The sequence below is a fragment of the Martes martes genome, assembly GCF_963455335.1.
Source record: "Martes martes genome assembly, chromosome: 6".
In the NCBI taxonomy this organism is placed as follows: Eukaryota; Metazoa; Chordata; class Mammalia; order Carnivora; family Mustelidae; genus Martes; species Martes martes.
In genome coordinates, this window is record NC_137893.1 from 74,438,221 (window position 1) to 74,462,857 (window position 24,637).

Sequence of the window (24,637 nt, forward strand, 5' to 3'; positions counted from 1 at the left end):
ACATACTTTATATAAATACACAAACAGAATGAGAACAAACAAAAGTTAGATTATTAATAAAAAGTCACCCAATTTTTATAAAGCAGATTCATACTAACAGTGTAATGCCTTGGTAATTTTTCTCTTATTAGATCTAGGAGCACCTAAGTTACCAAAGAATTGAAGGGAGCTGAGACAAAAGGGTAGAGATACCCTTGCTACTATTTACAGATTTATTTATTGCAAAATATGGTAGAAAAAGCCAGCCTATTCTTAGATAGTATGTCTGCAAAGCCCAGAACTCATGAGGCACAGGAAAACAAGTTCTTATTCACATTCCTGAAGCTCAGCGGGTTCACAAGCCTATTGGCTCACAAAATTCCAAATTTCTTGTAACTCTAGAAAAGAGATGTCAGTCAAAACACGTGCTATAAAAACAAAACAAAACAAAACACCAAAGCTTACACATGGAGAATTACGTGTTATCTAAAACTCTTTTCTTTGGGGGGAGGAGGGACTCTTTTCTTTGGGGCATCTGGGTAGCTCAGTTGGCTGAGCATCTGACTCCTGGTATTGGCTCAGGTCATGATCTCATGGTTGTGGGACTGAGCCCCACACTGGGCTCCATGTTCAGTGAGTAATCTGTCTGAAGATTCTCTCCCTCTGCTCCTCCCCCAACTCAAGGGGTGGGAGGGTGGGGCACATGATCTCTCTCTCTCTCTCAAATAAACAAATCTTTAAAAAAAAAAATCAAAAAATAAAACTCTCTTCTTTGACAGCTAACACTCTAATTGCAAATGACATTTTGGCTCCAGTTGGTATACTAACAACCAATTACAGTCAAAAATTTAAAATAAATAAATGCTCCAAAAAATAAACTGAAGAGAAAAAAGGAAAGACAAGTCAATAATATAATTTAAAAAACCAAAACAGTAAACTTTTAACTACTTAGTTAAATTGGTATACTGCCTTATATTCACAGTTTTTTCCTTCTCACTATGTGAAGAAGTCAGGGGGCAGCAGGGGGAAAATACTAGTACAAGCTGATATTTTTCTGTGTGTTGATACATTTTCTACTTCAAATGTAAATGACTTTAGGAAACTAATCCTACTCCTACTTTTGTATAAAAATAAACTTACGATCAGTGATGATTGCATCAAAATATGTGCCCTTCCTCCAGGAAGGTTTAGACGCATCTGAAACCAGGACATCGAGGTAATACTTCTCTAAACCATACTGACGAAGATTTGCCCTAATGTTTTCATCTGGTCCTCTCCACTTTTGGTTTTTCCTACTAGCCTTTCCTAAAGGGAAAGAAAAAGGAATACAGAAACTACTAAATCAAATAGAGCATTCTTATTTCTTACCGTTTAGCTAAAATAACGTTTAACTCATCTAAACTTACGTTTACTCAAATAAAACTTGCTTTCACTTAAAATCTTAACTTTATTTACATAAACAGTTATTTTTATTTCAACTTACTACAAAAATGTATTTTGAACAGTAAAATGTACTGTCTAACTGATCTTTTTCTAACACCTTTCAAGTAAAACTGCCTTAAACACTCATTAAATACTTACTGAATTGAAAGCATATACAAGTAAGATACAAAGCTCTATAGAGCATGGTCCCTTATAAATGAAAGAGAAATGAAGAGAGCTAACTTGGGAAATGAAGGAATGCTATGACCATGGAGCCCTTACAGAGACATTACAGATGAAAAGTTAAAGTGGAGGTTGAAGGAAAATATTCAAAAGTTCTAGTATTAGGAGATACAAGTGGATGACGATACCGTGGATTGATTAAGATCGGAGAAACCAGCGTGCCTGGGTGGTTCAGTTGGTCAAGATCCAACTCCTTTTTTTTTTAAGATTTTATTTATTTGACAGAGAGATACAGAGAGAACACAAGCAGACAGAGCAGCAAGCAGAATCAGAGGGAGAGGCAGGTTCCCCATTGAGCTGGGAGCCTGATGCAGGGCTCGATCCCAGGACCCTGGGATCATGACCTGAGTCGAAGGCAGCCATGTAACCAACTGAGTCACCCAGGTGCCTCTAGCATCCAACTCTTGATGTCAGCTCAGGTCATAATCTCAGGGACATGAAACTGAGCCCATCACTGGTCTCCATGCTTGGCATGAAGCCTGCTTAAGATTCTCCCTCTCCCTCTCCCCTTGCCCCACCTGCCTCCTCTCAAAAAATAAATAAATAAATAAATAAATAAATAAATAATCAAAGAGAGAGGAAAAACAAGCTTAGGGGAAAAAATGAGGTTTGAGATGTACTGATCATGCTTGTCAGCTACCCACAGAACATTCAGAAAGAACTATTCAGTGGGTAGTTGGAAGCCAGAATAAATACACTGAGGAGATTATCAGTATATGCACTTAACTTAAAACCATGAGAATGAATTTTTTATTAACCTAGGTGGCAGTTATGTGTTTGTTCTATAATTATTATATTTTTATACACTCTTCTGTATCTTGATCTACTTTACAATAAAAACAAAACTTAAAAAATCAAAAGGAGAAGAATGGCATGACTCTGCATAGTATGTGTTGTGAGAGGAAAAGTGGTCAAAGAAAGAAGCCCAGAGAAAGCAACATGTTAGCACAGGTCAAAGAAATCCACAGGGCCTTAAGAAGACAGAGGTGGAACAACCAAAGAAGTAGAAGTACCACCCAATGAGGCCACGGTCCAGGAAACCAAAGGAGGCTTTATGAAGGTCAATACTGCCAAATGCTAAGATCTGTAGCCCTAGTGAGAGTTTTCAGCAGGCGTAGAAGCTAGAAAATAATGGACAGAAGACAGTGAGAGATGAAGAAGAGGAGACAGCAAGTAAATACTAGTTTTCAAGATGCACTTTGGCAAAAGGAAGAGGAAAACAAAGTGGCAATTAGAGGGCCCCGACAGGACTGATAGGAAAGGTTTTATATTTTTAAAATAGGAAATTTTGAGAATATTTGAGAGTACAGAAAGAAATTACAAGCATATGAAACAGAGTGCATATTTAAGAACATCTTGGGTAAGTTCTGAGAAAATTCTACCTCAATGAGAATTCTGCTCAAGTAGACTGAAAGGTTATAAAGTAACTTTTATAAATAAGAATTCTAATAAATTCTATAGGACAATCTCCTTAAAGTAAACATATGGCTTCTACTAAAAGCAAACTGGAATAATTATTCTTAGCACTATGTCTGCCCTAACATATCACCAAGAATATCTTTTCTGGTAAGCCCATTTAGGTGAACTTGATAAAATATAACCAATTCTCCTTATGATAAATATTACTAAATTCCTTAGAGTCAAGGTAGGAAAAAAGAGGGTCATCAAGCACAGTGTGTCAAATTGTTTCAGGAAAAAAAAAAAAAAAAGAGTATAATAAATTCTCACCGATACAGTAACTTGAGAAAAACTGGGCGGTAAAAAGAAAAAGGGTGTTCAAGGGGCTAATTCTAGTTACAATAATGGAATACCACCATAAACAGAATTTCAAAATCATCAATGAAACTTGACATTTTTAGTACCATTCAGGTATATTAGAATACTTTCTTCAGTATAATTCAGTTCCAACCAATCATGTATCATTAGCAAAGCATCTAGATTTTAAAAGTTTCCAAAATTGCTTCAAAAGCAAGCAAATGTTTGTCTTGAGTTAACCTGAGTCCAATGCAGAATCTTCTAAGTTACTGTCACTTAACCATTTCAAAGATATTTGGTTGGTTATGTTATTAAAACCAATACAATACTCAAGGACTAGCAATTAATCCAGTATTCATTCAAGAGTATGATTATGAATAAAAAATGGTGATAATCTTTAAATAGAAACTGTATGTGTTATTAACATGGACATGCTAATTAGAAGATGGCTAGTCTCTCTCCTACCTCCTTCCCAAGCCTAAAATTCACAACCTTAGAGTCTGCCAACTTTTTAAAAATCTCTTACTAAGACAGTGCAGAGAGCTTTTTCTTTTTCATCTTTGTTATCCCCCACGAGATCGCTTTGCACATACTGAATCACTTCATAAAAAGCAGATATCCAACAAAATCTTATCATTTGTAAGAATAAGTAAAACTACATTATACCACAACTCTGTATCTTAACACGAGAGATAGATGCATTATGCCATATAAACCCATTTAATTACTTTGAAAGCGCATCTGATACAAGAACAAAGCCTGTAACAGTCCAGAACGTCTACTCACCTAAGCCATGAACTGTATTGTAGTCTATGTCTGTCCCATATACATAAGCACCAAAATGAGCAGATGCTATCAGAAGGCCACCTGAAAAATCACACAGTTATAGTCTGTTAACCAGAAAGTCCCAGACTCTTATTTCTTTCCCTATTTAGTCTGATCCAGAGTCTTAAAAAATAGCTGTAGGCAGAGTACCGGAGAATAATACTGGTCCTGACTATATTTTACAAGCCTCAGAATTAAACGCTAAATTGTGCTCACTACACTCGTCACAATGTAGGGAATTAATGTATGTACTGTCATCATTACTTTGAACATACTGCTTAGGGAAAATTTTTTTTTAATTAAAATAATGTATATTTAGGGGCACCTGGATGGCTCAGTTGGTTAAGCGACTGCCTTCGGCTCAGGTCATGATCCCAGGGTCCTGGGATTGAGTCCCATATTGGGCTCCCTGCTCGGCAGGGAGTCTGCTTCTCCCTCTGCCTGTCCCTCCCCCCCTCAAATAAATAAATAAAATATTTTAAAATAAAGTTTAGGGGTGCCTGTGTGGCTCAGTGGGTTAAGCCTCTGCCTTCGGTCATGATCTCAGCATCCTGGGATCGAGCCCCTCATCGGGCTCTCTGCTCAGCAGGGAGCCTGCTTCCTCCTCTCTCTCTCTGCCTGCCTCTCTGCCTACTTGTGATCTCTCTGTCTGTCAAATAAATAAATAAGATCTTTTTTAAAAAAAAGTTTAAAAAAATAAAATAATGTACATTTAGACATTTCCATCTGATTTTGAGAGGTCTATACAAAGCATCTTGCTCCTTACTTACAAACGAGAATATAAAACTGCTATATAAAAGAGTTAGCAATAAATAAATTCTGACAACTAGGCTCAATTCCCATGGAAGCCTGAGTTTCAAATAACCTAAGGGGGCATAATTAATATTTAAGATGTTAATCCCCATAAAAATTAAAATATTAGTACAATAAACAGTTATTCCTGTAACCAGTGAAGCAATTACCTCATTTTAAACTGTAAAATATGAATTTCTGAAAAACTATCATCAAGCATACACAAAAATAACAACAAAAATAACAATACAATGACTTCTCTGTTTACTTAGTGCTGTGATCAAAGTAAGAACAAAAGTTCCAATACAATCTTAGTGGACTAAGTAATTTGGTAGCTGTGCCTAGCTCACATACAAAGAAAAATCCTAATAAATATTTGAAAATTAATGAAACCTTTTAAAATAAAAGGTAGTATTTTTAAATTGTTTAAAGGGGAAAAAATCAGTTACTTTAATAACTGTGCTTTCCATTGAATTTTACTTTTTTTCATCATCCAAATTAAAAATTCCTAATAGCTATACCGCACTGTAGAAAGGTCTGTCAAATGGACATCAGAAATATATTCCTAAACTATGCAGACTCAGACAAGGGAAAATAATTACCTATTTTCCCTTATATTCTTTTCAAAGGTAATTTCTAAAATTAAGATGGGTAGTGCCTCCAGAGGGTCAAGATCTGTAAATTAATGGTGTTCCTTCCATAGCCATTTAAACACGGTCCGGGAACATGCACTTCAATAAATAGACTTTGCTTGTGAAAAATACTGTAACTACTACTACTAGAGCCCAAGAAGAAGAGAATGGAGGACTAAAAAAAGTACAGCAGAAACCAAAACCTAAGTTCCCTCATACTAAATACAAGAAGCATTTGTGTGAGAGGGAAGCTAAGTAAGACCTCATTAGTCTTGTTCTGTAAATGGAACCATCCATATTTAGGAAAGATACTGTATTGTGATGACCTGGAATACTCACAAAATCACTTCACCCAAATTACGAGGAATTACTACAATTCTGCCAATTAAGGCAGATACTCACCTAGAAGAACTAGTTGTCAAGGGGAACAGAAAAGCTTTCCTGTGCTTCCTTAAACAGAACCTTATCCATTTGGTTAGAGTGAGTTTTGAGAAGACCCAATTTAGAGTACACTGCTGAAAGGAGATGAATAATCTGTTAGACTGCATCTGTTAGTTAACTTTGTGCTCTTTAAGCTTTCAAAGTCTTAAATAAAGTTATTATAAATTAGCTTCTCTAAACTGGTCACTGGGTAATCGCTGTTAATCATCTAGTTGTTTTCTCAATTAAATTGAAGCACTTTTTACATTTAGTTATACCTTAGTTGGAGTCTCCCTGAACCTTCTGGTGGAAGAAGGGGTGATAAAGGAGGCGTGAAGTGATTAGGGGGAGGTAATGTGACTCACCCAATTTCTTATGCTACCAAGTGTACAAATACCACAAACTCAGTCTTCTAATTTCTCCTTACTTAAATAGTAACCACTTTAAGGTTAGGGCAATGTCTTACTGGCAAAAGGACATAATAAGTGAAATTTATTTATAATACAGAAACTATTTTACAATTTTCATCATTAGAGATTAAAGTGAAAAGCCTTACAAAAGCACAGAATTGAGAATGGGCTTTAGTTTTGCTGAAAGGAAAGGAGAAAAGAAGGAAAAATGGAATACTACTGTATCTACTTAATCCTTTTTCAAAATGAACTCAGGTAAGTTACACTAGCAGCCTGAGCAAAAGGATATTGCTAGAAAATAGAAATTTTACCAGATAAACTATGAAACTCAGGAAAAGGAGACTATAAAGAGCTGTGGACAAAAATGGGAATGAAGCAGAGACTAATCCACAGACCTACAGAGATCAATTACCTCTCTCCTAATTGTCCCTTTTACTCTCCCATAGTTTCCTCCCAGGACCAGGGCCGTCAGTTTCCCAACACCTGTCATCTGCATCTATCATTCTGCAGTGATAAAATTCAAAAGGAGTTGTACTCCACTTCTTACACTATGGCTCATCTGAAGGTAGAAGCAGCCAAGGAGTGCACAATAGTCTCCTGGGTATACTCTCAATTAGTAAAATACCTGAATCACTTGAAAGAGGGGAAGGAGAAAAGAAATATCTAGGGACCTCTGTCATAAAATCATAGCACAGCTACCTACAGCAACTGGCTGTGTGTCTACCTATACCAGTTATTTTCATTATAACCAATGAATTAGATGTTTTACAATTTTAATCCTCAATTTCCTTGCCTGCTGTCACAATTTGCCAACAGTTGCAAATTATGAGTACCTTGGAAATCACCCAAAGAAAGGACTAGAAAATGAATTCATGGCCAAAATGTTCATCATCACCATTCAATACTGGCTATATTTAACATCTTTTACCAGAAAGGCATCTAAGTTCCTAACAAAATAATAATTTAAAAATAATAATGATAACCATTATAGTCGACTGAAAGCCTACCATGTATCAGGCAACTTCTTAAAAATTTCATATACATGTATTACCTCACTTAATCCTCACAATATATTAATATTACCATTTTATTAATGATGGAACTGAGGCCCAGACAAGTTGAGAATATTGCCCTAAGTGATATAATAACTAATAGATTAAGGATTTAATACTCACTCTATGTGCTCTTTTCTCTATACCATTTTCTCTCCTTTGGGGTCAGCACCAATTGAAACAAATATACACTTAGCATACCAATTAGATAAAAGTAAAATCTGTTATTAAATTAAGTAAAGCTGCACACTCAATTAGTAAGAGTTGTATACCATTCACAACTCTTGTATATCACAGGTGGGCCTATACCATTATAGGTATTCAATATATCATGCTCATCAATCCTTGCTCATATTAGAACAAAAGGACTTCCTAATTACCAAGAGCTGGCCCAATGATAAGTATCTTCTCCCTCGGAAAAAAATGGAGATAAGCAACTTTTTAAAAAAACTTATTAAAATGAAAAGCAACATACTCACTAAAATGGAAAGGAAAGTATGTTTCTACAACTTATAATGTCATTCTAGACAACAACATCACACTGTCTAAAGAAAAAGGAAAGGCATTTAGGTAGGAAAAGATTATATCTCTCCTTTTGGTTTCCCAGAAGCTTTCTACTCTATCCTATAACCTTGAGAAAAATCACAGATTATGAGAAGTCAGTGGATAAAACATTTGGGAAACAAATATATTTCAATTTTGTGCCTTTAAAATGGAAAAGGATTGGATCCACTTGACTTTGTTTTTAAATATTAGAAAAGGAAACAAGGAAAAAATACTATCAAAAATATTTGTGAAAAACTATGGCCATGGAGGAGGGCACAGGGTTAGTATTTCCCCAATCCTTCAGAAGGTACTACCCATCAGTGAGACAAAAGGCCCAAGAAAAAGGACAAACTATACTTAAGAATTGTGTTTACTCACAATTACATCACCAATTTCAAAACAAAAGCACCAAAAACTAGATTCTAAAGCTATGCTTAAATTACGAACACAAATTTAAAAAATATATTTTAGTAGCATCTTTGCAAAGATCTTCGTCTTTGTAATTTTCAATTAATTGTCCTATGTAAACAGTGACAGACCAAGATCTACTACCCATTCTAAGGAGCTGCTCTAAAGCAAATTAGGGGCAGGTCTCCTTGCCCCTTACTCACATTGAAGGTAATCAGTATTTTGATTGCTGTGGCAGAAATTAGCATTTCATAATATACCCAACCTCAAAGACATCAAGGGAAAGAAATTTTACCTATACTAGGAGCTCTATTTTTAGATTTTATAGTGTTATCAACATGTATGCATACATATTAAGCATTATGTACATGTACATATGTCAAAGAATTCTTACTTCCCAGAAAAAGTTTTTAAAGTCCAAGAACAAATTAAAGATTAATAAAAGGTTTAGCATTTGGAAAAAAAAGAAATTTATAGATCCATTCCTCACAGCATATAAGAAAAACTCCAAACAGATCAGAGACCTAAAGAAACTAAACTAAAACTATAAATGTACTATGAAAAGAAACATAGCTAGATACCTCTATAACAGATGTAGGAAAAACGTTTGCATGGCAAAAGGCAACTGTTTGCAAAGTCAAAAAATAAATGGCAAACTGGGAGAAAATATTTGGTTGTGTGTATACACACATACACGCACGCACGCAATACCCATATGTATACATCTTTATATACATATAAAAAAAAACAGGAAAAAAGAGGGAGGGCTAATTCCCTAACATACAAAGTACTTTCAAAAATAAAGAAATGTCTACATAAAAATGGGCAAAAGACATGAAAAATATTTCCAAAGAAATTATCAAAATGGCCCTTAAAACATAAAAGGTTGCAACAACATGGATGGAACTAAAGGGTATTACGCTAAGTGAAATAAGTCGATCAGAGAAAGATAATCATCATATGGGGCGCCTGGGTGGCTCAGTGGGTTAAAGCCTCTGCCTTCGGCTCAGGTCCTGGGATCGAGCCCCGCATCGGGCTCTCTGCTCAGCAGGGAGCCTGCTTCCTTCCTCTCTCTCTCTCTGCCTGCCTCTCTGCCTACTTGTGATCTCTGTCAAACAAATAAATAAATAAATAAATCTTAAAAAAAAAAAAAAGAAAAACAACTGCAAAACCTTTAAAAAAAAAAAGATAATTATCGTATGATCTCACCAATATGCAGAATTTAAGAAACAAGGCAGAGAATCATAGGGGAAGAGAGAAGAGAGAAAAAAATAAGACAAAACCAGTGAGGGAAACAAACCATAAGAGACTCTTACTAATCACAGGAAACAAACTGAGGGTTGATGCAGGCGTAGTGGGTAGAGGGATGGGGAAACTGGGTGATGGACATTGGGGAGGATATTATTGTAACAAGCACTGGGTATTATATAAGACTCATGAATTACAGACCTGTACCCCTGAAACAAATAATACATTATATGTTAAATATATATATAAAAGGTTATTAGACTTCACTCATAATAAGAGAAATACAAAATAACACTAAACTGAGATGTTTTCATCCAACGGACTGGCAACATTTCAAGACCTTGACAATAAACTCTGATGGTGAAACAAGGTTTAAAATATACATACGTTCTTCATCCAGCAATTCTACTTTTAAGAATTTACCCTAGAGCCATATCTCCAACATTATGCAAGTATATATACAAAAGATTATTCATTGCAGGCATTATTTGTAACTCTAAAATACTGGACACTACTCATGTCCAAGTATATACAGGAAACTGTTTGAATAAATTACAGTATATACACCCATGGAGTATAAGTATAAAAAAGAATGAAGACAATTCCTATGAACTAACAGAAAGTGATTTTCAGGAAAAACTGTTAAGTGAGAAAAGCAATGTGGTGTAAGAAAGAAGTAGAAATAAAATGTACATATATCTGCCTATCATTACAAAAAAAAACCCACAAATAAGAAGAATCAACTAAAAAAAAAAGAAGTTGGTTATCTACAAGGGATGAGGGAAGAGAATGAAGAGATACAGAAAGAAGTGATACTTGTCTGAGTATATCTCTTACATAGTTGACTTCTGAAAGTAAACTGATTTTCTGCATATTTAAAAATAAATCAACAAGGCTGGAAGGAGGTAAAAAAATCTAAAACTGAGGGCAAACTGAAAAAAAATGAACTCCAAATTGATTTTGAAATGAAGGGGAAAAGAAGAAAGCACAATATTTGATTTTACTGCCCTTTAGGTGTGGTAAAGAACAGAATACATAGCCTAAAAACATACCCTTTTAATAGGGTTTTTGTATTTTTTTGCTTTTCTTATAGTGGTAAGGGTAAAGCAATTTTGAAACTATTTTAGATACATTATAGCAATGAGCGAAAAACCAAATGTGTAAACGGTGAAAGAAAACAGGATTCTCACTATGGAAGAAGGCACATATAAAAATGGAATGGGGATAGGCAAGAAAGAAATCTGTCAGGATAGACTAGAATTTGTAGTATATAAGAAAATTCACAATTTGGGGGCACTTGGGTGGCTCAGTGGGTTAAAGCCTCTGCCTTCCGCTCAGGTCATGATCCCAGGGTCCTGGGATCGAGCCCCGTGTCGGGCTCTCTGCTCTGCGAAGGGTCTGCTTCTTCCTCTCTCTCTGCCTGCCTCTCTACCTACTTATGATCTTTGTCTGTCAAATAAATAAAAAATAAAATCTTTAAAAAAAAAAACAAAATTCACAATTTCTACAATATATGTGTCCATCCACATGCACACACAGTACATACACAGGGATATGTGTATTTGCATACATATTTATATGCATATTGTACACATACACACCTAAATGTCCTAGCTTATCTGCTGAATGGGTGGAGAAATGAAGATACCTAGCACCCAGATCTTGGTCTCTAATACCATTCCCCACTAAAAGAAACAACAGTTACTTGGAGAAATGGCTGATTCCAGGGTTTGGGCAGGTAAAAGGTGAGCCAGAAAGTAAGAAAGTACCCAAAAATAAAAAAGACAGGATACAGGTCACAAAGACAGGTACAGTACAAAAGGGCTCCACTTGGCAAACGTGGGATAATTTGAGCAACAAAATAAGTTAACGAATTATAGACCACCAAGGGGAATCCACAGCTTATATTAATAATAAATACATAGGAGAGAAGAAAGGGCTCTTGGTTATAATAGAATACGTGTTGAGTGGCAACTGTGGAGGGAGTACCATTATTGGAAAAATCATCCCTTTGTGACCAAAGTTAAAACTGGCTCAGGCAAGAATCATCAGTGAATGCCAAACCTAACCACTTGACAGGGGTGAGGGGGAATTTAGATGCGGAACAGGATACTTACATGGGTCTTAACATACAATGGAAAAATTACCCACCACCTTAACCAGCTGATCAAAATTAATATTACCAATGAGGGGCAGATAACCATCATGCAGATGCCCTGAGAAGGACACAAAATCACTGTTGTAGTAGTCTGGCCAGGAATGTATAACTTGCAGAACTCATGCAGAAATAATGACCCAAGTGAGGTATATTCTAAATAAAAAACAAAGAGAGGAGGGACAGTGTTCTTCAAAAGTGCAAATTTCACAAAAGAAAAAGAAAGACTATGGACTTGTTCCATACCAAATGGATCAAAGAAACATCAGTGACAAAATACAATACTTGATGCTAGACTGAAAAGGAAAAAATATAGTATATAGAACATCAGTGGGTCAATTAGCAAAAATGTCATATGAACATTAAAGTACTACATTAGCAGTACATTTGCTAACATTGAAAACTATACCATGGTTACGTAAGAGAATATTCTCATTCTTAAGATACATATATTTAAGTATTTGAGAGGTAAAGGGACTGGATGGATGCAATGTCAAACTGTAAAGAAAACAAAATTATGTAAATAAACATAAAAAGAAATGATAAAGCAAATGAGACCAAATGTTAACAATAGTTAAATTTAAATCAAGTATGTGCAAGTGTTTGTTCTATTCTATTTTCATTCTTGTATCTTTACTATAAGTTGACATTATTTCCAATAAGAGTTTAAAAAGTGGGGGGAGGCACTAAGGATAATGAAGATAGGAAAGAAACAAATAGGTCTAATGCTAGGTGGGGATATATAGAGACACCGCTGGAATGGAGAAGAGAAATTCACCAGCAGATTAATTCAACAACAAACACAGAAATTAATTCCAACAGTTAGAAATCTCTTGACTTTGATACTATTTCTTCCTTATCGCATGTGGTCACATTCCTCAAGCTGGGTTATGGTGTAATAGCTGGTGGACAGATCTTAATGCTGAAACAGACAGCTCTAGCATAGTAGTGAAGAGCATGAGCTCTAGAGTTAGACTGCTTGAGTTTGAATCTCATGAAATTTACACACTGTATAACCTTGGCCAAGTCACATAACCTCTCTCTGTGCCATAATCCCTTCCGGAAGTTTTTTTTCTTTTTAGTTCAACAATGTTAGCTATTGTGGCAGAGCTCCTTCCCAAGTTTCTGATGGGGAAAGACAGCCACAGGGAGAAACTCCAACCACAAACATAATTTGTTCCAAGACAATCTGAATCACAATGAATTTAGCCAGACAGATCTAAATATGAGTGCTCCCTACATATGAGTAAGAGCCAGCAAAAAATAGGGCAAAGTGGGAAAATTTCCTCATGGAATCAGAGGAGGTTAACGCGGAATTTTAGGACTTCTACACAAAGTTAATTACGAGGACAGAACACAGACTGCAGTCACAGCAGCCAGGTTCAAGCCCATTAATAATTAAGTCACTTTCCCTATTTTCATACTTACTTATAAATCTCTACAAACCAAATCAAAGATCAGACACAGTACCCATTTTTTCCATGTAAGTATATAGTTATCAATGTTAAATAATGAACACTTTTTTTTATCTTGTCACTCAAGTTTTTTTTTTTTCCACTCAAGTTTCCCTATTTAGATAAACTATAGCTTTACAACATTTCCACAGTCCACAGTATTGCAATGTGTGGTATGCCCCTCCACCTAGTGGTTAACTTGGGGAAAAAGCCCACAAAATTAAATCCTATCATTCTTGAGGTGGCTCAAATGTTGCATACTGGGCTATTACACAAATATGTGGTCATCTCTTAGTCAGCATCTCATGATAGTTAAGATTATTTTGTACAAATTTACTAATCTTTTAGCAAAAACATTACTATGAGCTTGACTAATATAAACAAGTAATATCTACGCACTAGTTTAACAGTTAAATAAAAATACCTGTTCCAACAAATGGATCAAAGACAATATCATTCTCTTTCACTTTTCCATGGTTGGCCATGATAAATGATAAACCAGCATCCATGCTTGTATTTCCAATAAAGTGTCTCTTTTTGACACTGTACGACTCAATAAGCTCTCTCTGTCCATCTGCAATCTAGATCAGAGATTCTTCAAATTAGTTTAACTGTATAAAACAGATTGAAATTAACCATTCACAATAAAACCAGAGTATCTTGATGATAAAAACTTCTTTCCACTTACCATTGGTCTAAACTTGTTCGTTTAAAAAATGTGATTGAAGTAATTATGGACAAATACCTTGTATTTTTTAGTGTGTTGCAATTTACTGTGAGTTTCTGAACTAAATTTGAATTGAATTTGAATGCAGTAATTCCAGGGGTTGGTAGTGAGTAAATTTTACCCACCTCTTTTTTCTCCTAAAAACAATAATCTGTAACATAAGCCCCAGCTTCCATTACCCTTAGGGAAGGGAGCAGGACTGCTCTGTAGTAATTTTATTTCTTTTTGGAATTTGAGCTTAGATTTGAGAACTCCACAAATGAGATCCCTCAGTTACCACAGCACACTACATTTTCTCTGCTTAAAAAGCAATCCAGACTTTCTGACAAGTCTTATGTTATTTTTTCCTGGTACACCATCTCTAGGCCCTATATCTAACAAGCCTCGTGCACTTCCCAGGAATCTCTGGAAAAACAAACAAAACAACATAACCACATATTTTCCACTCATTTTAATTCATTCAGTAATTCTGAGTCTTCAGTTGTTTTAAAATTCTACATATAGAATCCTATACAAAGGATTCTATATGTAGAAGCTTTTAAAGAAAGCTTTTAAAGAAACAAACAACAAAGCTTTTAAAGAAACAACCTCAAATATGTAAAAAGAACACCTCCTTACCCATCTACCAAAATAGATATTATGTGGATTCTCAGGGATGCAGTTTGGGTCCAAACCATAATCCTCCAAAACAGAGAATATATGCTGTGGCTTCTTTAAATTCACTTTCCCTTCGAATGGCAGAAACTCAAGTGCCTAAAAAATAAAAGTGATTTTCATGTCCCATTAGAATTTTAAAGGAGAAACGGTGTTTGTATAGTACTACCGATCTTGTAAGTTTGGTATCAGCATTAAGTAAGACAAAACATGAGAATCAGCACACAGTGTGCCACAAAATAAGCACTTAACAGAATTGAGAATTATTACATATCAACAGCAACAGACCACAATATTCTCATAGGCTTTTTTCATTATTGCTAAATTCACTTACATCTATTCGTTTGACTTTTTCTTCTTGTGTCAATGTTTTATTAAATGTGTGAATTTTTATTTTATACGTAGAATCTGAATGTAGAAACGGAACCTAAAATAAAAGCAAATAAGCTATTTAAAGCTTCATAATTCTACAGTATCTGTAGATACACCTATATAAAAATTTCACTACGTACCATCTTCTCCACAGGGTAGTTTTTAAGAGAACTATACAGCTCCTCTGGAGATTTTCCATGACCCCATAGCTCAAATATGGACCTAGGAAAAAATGATTACTATTAACCTCAGTAACAAAATCAGTTCATGCAGTAATATGGAACAATTACTTCCCTTGTTCTTTAAGCTTGTTCCACTAATACAATTATTGCCTATATTTTCTAAGCTATAAATGAGAAATGTGTTAATGAACATTAAGTTAATAAATGTAACTTAATGTTAATAAACATTAAGTCCAAATCACACAAAGAAGTTTAACTCTACACAGAAGAAGGAAACTTAAGTCAAGATTTTTCCAAGTTTTCATTATTATATTTTTATACTAGAATACAAATGATGTAGCAACATCATTTATTTTAGTGACAGGTGAAAAGTTGCAGCAAATCCAATTTTTTGCAGTGTCTGCTCCATAAAATAAAAATGACCAGTTAAAAATGTTACAATTAATATTTAGCTATTACTTACTAATATTTAATAATTGTTACTTTTCTAACCACTACAAAAAGAAAATTCTTACTGTAAAAAAAAATCTTCACGCTTCCACAAATTTCAAGGAACATGTAAACAATTACAAGCAAATTTCATTACAAACAAGAATTCATTGTAATGGAACTCAAATCTACATAGTAGCATAGTTTTGTGCATCTAAATTCAAACTACTTTATAAATGTAATTAATGCTGCCATTAGGATGGAGAATGTTATCCTTTGAAAATAAACTTCATTTACTTTCTATTGAATTTATTGAAAGAGGGCCTCTACAGTAATCCTTCTCTTACTTAGCCATCACTAAAGGGGTGACCTCAGCTATACAAACATACAAGGAGTAAAAAGCAGCAAACACAATTATTCAGAATAGATGTCCCCAAATTCCATGTATTCAGGATTTTTTCTTAATGTTAAGAGCTTATAATAAGCTTAATCAATTCATTTATTCAACAAATATTTATTAAGTATTATTATATACCAGGAATTGTTCTGTGCATGAAGACACAACAGAACAAAGCTCACTGCCTTCATGAAACCCAAGGGAGAAGACTTCTGGAAGCATAAACTGAGGGGAAGCATATGTAATTCAACCTCTGGAAAGGGAAAACCTTGAAAAACAAAAACAATAAAAAATAATAAAAGCTAACATATAATATAACTCAAAGTACAAGGGCCTGTTCTAAGGCCATTTACTATGGATTCGTAACTGTTCCTCATAGGAGGCCTATGAGGTAGCTTCCAGTATCATCACCCATTGAACTCATAAGGAAACTGAGGGACAAAGAGATTAAAATGACTCTTTCAGGTCACATAGCAATTAGGTCACATAGCAATTAAAGAAGCTAGGACTCCAATCCATCAGACTCTAAACTACACACATGACTACATGCACTATAATACACTGCTCCTCAAAAACTTTAAAAAAAAAAAAAAAAGGAATCCCAACCCATTCAGGGAAAGGCAGTTTCATGGATTATAATTATCCCTAATGAGCTATTATACAGTATAACGTAGGAATTAATGCTTATAACAATAACCTAGAACAACAAAATATGACTCCATATCCTCTTTTTCAGAAAGAATTTATATATAATAAATTTATATTTTAAATAGTCAAAATAAAGATTAGGCACATAACACCAAAAGCTTCAGCTATAATTGGAACATTAATTTATAATAATACCTTTAATGATTTAGATTTTCAGAGTAAACAGTTTTCATATATATGACTTAACTACTGTGATCCATACTTTAGAGATTATAAAGCTTATATAGGCTGCCACACTTCTGATAGGTGATATATAAATAAGCATGGATATCAACTTACTAATACAATAATTTCAAATATATTTTTCTTTAAAAGTTTTTATTGATTTGACAGAAACACAGCGAGAGAGGGAACACAAGCAGGGGGAATGGGAGAGGGAGAAGCAGGCCTCTCACCTAGCAGGGAACCCAGTGCAGGGCTTGATCCCAGGACCCTGGGATTATAACCTGAGTTGAAGGCAGACACTTAACAACTAAGTCACCCAGGCGCCCCAATAATCTCAAATATTTTAGTGATTATGGGAGTAATAATGAAATATCTCTGACAAAATTTAAAAAACTATCCTTTGAGGGAAGGAGGGGAGTAGAATTGGGAAAGGTGCACAGAGTCAACAGTTTCTGTAAACCACTTTTTTTTTTTTTTTTTTTAAGAAAGCTGTGGCAAGTATCTCAAAATTTGAGATCTAACAAGGTAGATACCTGGGTGTTTATTATATTTTTCATCCTTTTTGTAATATGCTCAAAATATTCCATGTTAAAAATAAATCAACAGGACAAAATTAACTTTCAATGCCTAGTCTACCACCAAAAAAAACCTTAAATTTAAGTTAATTTTCAATCCATGCTTATAATAGTCTATTTTATTTCCAGAACAATTAATGCTACAATTAGGACTGTGAATTTTATCATTTGAAAATGAACTCCTCCTTTGCTTTCTATTAAATTTATAGACAGAGGACCTCTATAGCAATACCACCCTTACTTAGCTATCACTGAAGGTATACCCAACCTAAGCTATTCAAAATATACAGAGAATAGAAAGTAGACAAGGAAATTATTATATAATATTATACAATCATTACATAATTACTAATTTTACCATTAAGTAAATGCAGGAGAAGATAAAAGCTTTGAAGGAAGTATACAAGTTCCTGGTCCTCAAGCAGCTATTTCAAACCTAATAAGACTTATCTACTGAAATCAAACAACTCTTAGAACCATAAATTTTAATATGTTAATCAAAAGTAATAATTGTTCAGAAGATATGTTTTTTTAGTTATGTTTCTGTCTGCTGGTCATTTTTACTGAATAGTAAGACCCATTAGCAAGTTTCAACTTAAAAGACTGGGAAGGAAGGAGGGAGGGAAGGAAGGAAGAAATGGGAAAAAAGATCAGACACCAATGATAAAATCTAGAAAACAGGTAGGATAAACTATGAACAACATCATTATAGTAATCCACACAAGATAAGATAATCAGGACTTCGCTCTCTAACAAATAAAGCAGCAAAACATTTCACGGCAGTCCTCACTTTTTGTCATTTCAGACTTATCTGCTCACCCAACTAAAAGCCATCTATAAGAAAAAATATTTAGATTCTCAATACTTTGGTTATAATTAAATGTGGCATTTAACCTATGAAATAAACATTTATATCTTAAACTATATTCCTGCTTAATACAGAAGTTTAAAAAAATTACCCCAAAACATGTGTTCACGCACTTCACCACTAACATTCCCTCACCCTCAGTTTCAGCAGAAAACTCCCTGTTCTACCACCACCACCCAGTGGCAAATTCATGTATCTTCAAGCTAAAGTGAGCTCCCCACAACAAACCCCTAATTCTCCGCCAACAGAGCGGCAAGAAGGACAGAGTAGTATGAGAAGGACGTTATACAATCCACAGGAAAACATTGTAAGTTTCTCTTACTTGGCACATACTGTTCGTTTCATTAAGTTTCTGGCAATATCTTCTGAGGGAATGCTAAGAATCCAAAAAGGAGACTGAAAAAAAATAACAATATACAACTTGTAACTGGTTTTATGGCCTCATATGCTTCTCTAGTCAAGAAGTCAATGAGAGATTCCTATTTGCTACTTTTATGTAAGAATACTTTAACCAAAATAAAAATTACTCCAATAGTAAAAAAGTAAATTATTTTAATAGGTAACCTGTTAGGATAATATAGTACAATATCAGAACACTTTTATAAATGACCATAAATGCAAATATCAGCAAATATAAGGTTAAACTTAAGATTAATTTTGCATTTACTCTTATGTATTTTGACCAAAGTAATTAATGCATATTTTACCCCAAAGTAAAATCTCAGAATTCTTTATTGTTGATCATTCCTGATAATATAGCTATTTTACTTTTAACTTCTACGTAATGTATTGCTTTGAATGATCCCTCTTTTAAGGAGTTGTGGCCACCTGTGGGGTAGAAATAACTATGATGGAAAATCATAGGGTATATTATCATTAATTCTTATTATTTTATCTAAGGAAAAGTGTCAGGTGCATCAGAAGTGTTTACCAATCCTCTGCCTCAACCATGAAGATTACAGGCACTTTTTAAAAATTTATTTTATTTTATCTTATTTTCAGAGATAGAGCATGCATGGGTGTACATGGGAGTAGAAGGGAGAGGGGGAAAGAGAGAGACTTAAGCAAGCTCCACATTGAGCATGGAACTGGACTTGGGGCTTGATCTCCCAACACTGAGATTATGACCTGAGCAGGAATCAAGAGTTGGTTGCTTAATCAACTGAGCCACCCAGGAGCCCCGATTACAGGCACTTTTCATCTCCACCCTGATAACCCCTTGCCAGAATACAGAAAAACAAAGCAGAACCCTGACCTCAGTTCATCATGCTTACCCAATTATATCTATACTCTCCCCTTTTCCCTCCTCCCTCAGTACATGAAAATCAATTAGAAATAGGAGTCCAACTTTAGTGGACTTTCAACTAAGTTCTCTATCTTCTGGAAGAAATCCTCCCTGCCATTCTTTCTTCTTCCAATATTTATAACTACTCTACAGAAAAATTCAAAATAATCCAAACAGGAAAAAAGATGATTATCTCAATATTATTTTTATTAGAAAAACTTAAAAGCAATCTGAATGTAATTAGATAAATGACAGAACTAATCAATAGAAAATGTTATATGACCCTGTTAGTAATGAAGGCTACGTAGCAACATGGACCTATATTAATACTATCAAGTGAAAAAGAGACGGAAGAAGTTCATAAGTAGTATTAGAACTAAAGGGAAGGAGCACCTAGGTGGCTCAGATGGTTAAGCACCTGCCTTCTGCTCAGGTTATGATCCCGGGGTCTCGGGATCGAGCTCCACCTCAGGCTCCCTGCTCAGCGGAGAGCCTGCTTCTCCCTATCCCTCTGCCTGCCACTGTGCCTACTTGTGCTCTGTCAAATAAATAAAGAAAATCTTTGGGGGGAAAAAAAAGGTGAATCATGATTTAAAAAAAAATTGAACTAAAGGGAAAAAAAGCATATGAAAAAAGACTGGAAGGCCCTACCCTCAAATTATAAGTCACATGAAGGAAGAAGAATTAGGAATGACTTTTTTTTTCTTTTTTAAGAACATGTATTTATTTATTTATTTGACAGATCAGAAGTAGGCAGAGAGGCAGGCAGAGAGAGAGGGGAGGCAGCAGGCTTCCTGCTGAGCAGAGAGCCCGATGCGGGGCTTGATCCCAGGACTCTGGGATCATGACCTGAGCCGAAGGCAGAGGCTTTAACCCCCTGAGCCACCCAGGCGCTCAGGAATGACTTTTTTTATTTCCCAAACTTCTCTAATACTCTGATAAACTATCAAATACAAAATATAAAACTCATAAATTTACAATCTTATACATGCATAATTTCAAATGTTTAAATAATTCCCAATATTAAGTCTGAAATTCCGCTAAATTCTAAATTCTAATTCTAATCATACCTCATCAACAGAAAACAGTCCTTTTTTTCAACTAAGGGACAGATACCAAGTACAGTACAAGTGTTGAGTTAAAAATTAAAAACTAGTAAACTAAATGAATACTGGAAATAAACTTAAATGACGTTCCAAAACCACTTTTCCAAAAATATCCTTTTTATTCAATTGCCCCTAGAAACAGAAACAAGTAGCTATATAAATATAAATGTTTGCAGTTCTTCTCTTCAAACCCAAGATTTTATAAATATACTGCACATGGTCTAATGAAAAATATAAATTCAACTTACCTTTCCATAAGTTTCCTGACTACTGATGAACTGACCTCCAAAAAGTGAAAGCAAAGACTTTATTTCCTACATTGAAAATATTATAGAAAGAACACATTTTAACACAGGGAACTCAAAGTCTATTAACAGATATAGGTATAGTAAGATTTTTTTAAGAGTGGTTAAGTGACCTATCTGGGGCATTTAAATTTCAGCACCAGGCAAATTACAACTCTATGTTCTGAAAAAATTATACAGTCATAACCACAGTTAAGTAATTTCTGAGAAATTTTACACAACAAGAAGGCTGCCAAAAGACTTGCTCAGAAAATGCCCTGATTTTGGAAAAAACCAGATGACAAAACTATGGGCAAGTAAATCTGACAATTGATCATTAAAAATAAAATGAATTATTAAACAGATAAGTTGAGGATATTTAGACAAGAAATAAGTGATTAACCAGGAAGCATTACTGTTGATTCATTAAACAGAAGTTACAGTAAGTTAGCCTCTTCTTTCTGGCTCAAGTTACAGAACTAGAAAGAGAACACAATAGCTACTTTAAAAACATCAGGAATGCAAAGTTGAAATATGTTCAGATAATATTACATTCTGTGAAACAATCACTTTGCACTGATAAATACAAGATGACTACATAAATTTTATAATATATACTAACAAATTTAGTATCCTCAAATAACATACTAACAAATTTAATCTTAGAGCTCTACCATAAAGCAGGTAGAATCCCACACCTCTCTGTAGGTCTCACAGAGGAGGTAACCCAATCAGAGATGCATCTTCTCTGCTGGGTGCCTACAGTCCCCTTTCATCCCAACTAGGAGAAGCTGCCTTTAACACCAAGCTCATCATGAGCCACAGGCACCATGAGACAGTATACCCAGACCACCACATTCTCTACCTCAAGACCAAAAGGAATAGAAGGTTTGAGCAATTCATACTTTTTCTATTTTTCCTTTTGACCATGCAACAAATTTTTTTTTTCTTTAATCCCTGGATTTACAAGGGGCTAAATTCAGTTGAATTATATGAACAGAGCAAGAACTTGCACAGTCTATCAGTAAATACTGAAGGTAACCCCAAAGTCATTTTGAAACACAGGTGACACATATTTAAATAGAAGGCATCATGGGACTTGGGAATTAGATGAATCACAATTTTACTTTCACCTCTTCCTAATAGTGGCCACGTGGTTTTATACAAGGCACTTCTCTCATCTGGAAAATAGGAATCATAGCTACCTCATGAAGGAAAGAGGTCTGTGACAACAGGGCACAAAACCCAGGGTGTTAAGTAAAGGAATCAAGATGATGATGAACCTGAAGTCCAGTGGCTCAAGAAATCAAGCAAGACTGACCAAGTTATCATTCTTAAAACAAAAAAAAATGAAGTTATAGATTAAGTTACTTTGGCCTAGAATATTACTGTTCATTCCCAGCTTCACATTTAAAACATCAACATTTGCTGCTCCACGGGGTAAAGCTCAGTGGCAGAGCATCTGACTGCAAAATTTGCTGGTCCTGAGATACCTTGTTAAAAATTAGTAACAGGCCAAAACAAACCACAAAGGCTCTATGAGCTTAAAAAAAAAAAACAAAGAAAGAAAAAGCGAAGGATTATTGAAGTTTATAGCATAGTATTAGCTCCACTACCCCAAACTTAAGCAACGTTTTAAAATTTAAAATAAATGTGATAACCCAAGTTTTAAATTTATGAGCAAAACTTGCATTATACTACGCCATCAATTTACTTGGAAAAAGCAAAACACAAAATCTTTGCTCTTACAACAAATTCACTTTCTAGTTGAGAATCTTCCTATATTAGGAACAAAAGAATTTACTGGATCTAAAAATACAGCATGATCTGGCGCATGTCTCATGCATTAATTCACATGAGCTTTTCAGTTCTTTTAGCCACTCACTTTTTCATCCATTTAGTTTGTTTCAGAGCCAGCAATAAAACCCAGGTGTCTGAACTCTAGTACAATAAGGCAGGCGCCAACTAAAACGGGCCTTGATTAACTCTACAAAGGTAAAACAGGGCCACATTATATTCCTAATCTCTCATTTTATTTTTTTTAAAGGTTTGATTTATTTATTTGACAGAGATCACAAGCAGGCAGAGAGGCAGGCAGAGAGAGAGGGGAGGAAGCAGACTCCCTGCTGAGCAGAGAGCCTGATGCGGGGCTCGATCCCAGGACCCTGGGATCATGACCTGAGCGGAAGGCAGAGGCTTTAACCCACTGAGCCACCCAGGCGCCCCATAATCTCTCATTTTAAATCATAAATGGAGCTACTCATTCTTTTTTCTGCTTAGCAGTTCTAAAACAGCAGATGTACTCAAAAGTGTAGACTGTCCTCTTGATTGCCTTTCTCAAAGGGATCCTCTCACTCAATACTTACTACGAAACTAATATGTACAAGGCACTGAGCTATGTAAAGATAAATACATATTTTTCTTCAGGGGACCTTATGGTCTAAATAGAACTAAACATTCAACCTAGTTAATTCAAATGTGAGCTGTAAAACAGTGAGTGTTCTTAAAAAAGTAAAATCAAAAAGATATTACATTAGAGTTCAAAGGAGACAAGATCACTTAAGTCAGAAGAAAAGTTTTCAAGGAAACTGACGTAAGCCCTGGAATACAGAGAGAATCTGCACAGACAAAAGAGGACTTCCCCTTCTAGTGATGGCAAACTAGGTAATTCAGATTAAGCCTTCTGCTGAGAAGAATTAGAAAAAACCTGGCATCTGCTTGGATGCATGGAGCAATTACAAGAATTACCAAACCTAGACAAACCATAAAAGACTCAATCTCAAGAACAGACTGAGGGTTGCGGGGGGGAAGGGGGACGGGAGAGGGTGGTGGGGAAATGGACATTGGGAGGGTATGGGCTATGATGAGTGCTGTGAAATGTGTAAACCAGATGATTCACAGACCTGTACCCCTGGGGATAAAAATACATTATATGTTTATTAAAATAAAAAATTAAAAAAAAAAAAAAAAAAAAAAGAATTACCAAACCAAAACTTCAGGAGAAGCCAGAAATCCCAAGGTGCAGCCACTTGCTTCCCAGGACATTGACCAATTCCAAAAGCAGCTGTGGGGCTAGATGGTCCTTTTGACAGCTTTAATGGAGCCAGAAGAACAAAAAGAATATTGTGCCATCCATAGAAAAAGAAAGATAGCTTGATAGACCACCCAGTTTGGACTGGGATCTCCAAAAAGCTACATACCAGAGGAACATGTATAAATCAGGATAGAAACAAACTTAATACCTGGAAATGAGTTTAAAGCATCCTAGATCATTAACGCTTCTACTTCAGGAGGATTTACATCATCCTAGGCCTCATATTATTTCTTCAGATAACTTTCCAAATATATCTAGTGCAGATTTAAAAAATAAGCCAGCACACATATGAAAAAGAACCAAGAGAAACAGTACACAGAAGCAACAGGCCCACAGACTACTTTTATCATATTTAATATGTGTTTTCTACAGTTTGTCAGACTTAACATAACTGTGCTTTTATATTCAAGGGGATAAAAGACATAATTAAGAATTTAGGCAAAAACTAAA

General features: G+C 35.0%; 1 protein-coding gene across 3 annotated transcripts in view; it reads right to left on the reverse strand.

Annotated features, from left to right (window-relative positions):
- The window catches only part of TRMT11 (tRNA methyltransferase 11 homolog), a 65,906-nt gene that overhangs the window by 37,637 nt on the left and 3,632 nt on the right, over window positions 1-24,637 (reverse strand). For 2 of the 3 annotated variants that reach the window (XM_080806986.1, XM_080806985.1), the window contains exons 2-9: window positions 21,058-21,123; window positions 18,741-18,814; window positions 15,235-15,316; window positions 15,057-15,149; window positions 14,687-14,821; window positions 13,766-13,922; window positions 4,186-4,266; window positions 1,120-1,284 (exon numbers count right to left, since the gene is read on the reverse strand). In XM_080806986.1, the coding sequence (XP_080663112.1) occupies window positions 1,120-1,284; window positions 4,186-4,266; window positions 13,766-13,922; window positions 14,687-14,821; window positions 15,057-15,149; window positions 15,235-15,316; window positions 18,741-18,814; window positions 21,058-21,123 (853 nt within the window). The remainder of the gene's footprint in view (window positions 1-1,119; window positions 1,285-4,185; window positions 4,267-13,765; window positions 13,923-14,686; window positions 14,822-15,056; window positions 15,150-15,234; window positions 15,317-18,740; window positions 18,815-21,057; window positions 21,124-24,637) is intronic. The other variant, XM_080806987.1, reaches the window with a different exon arrangement.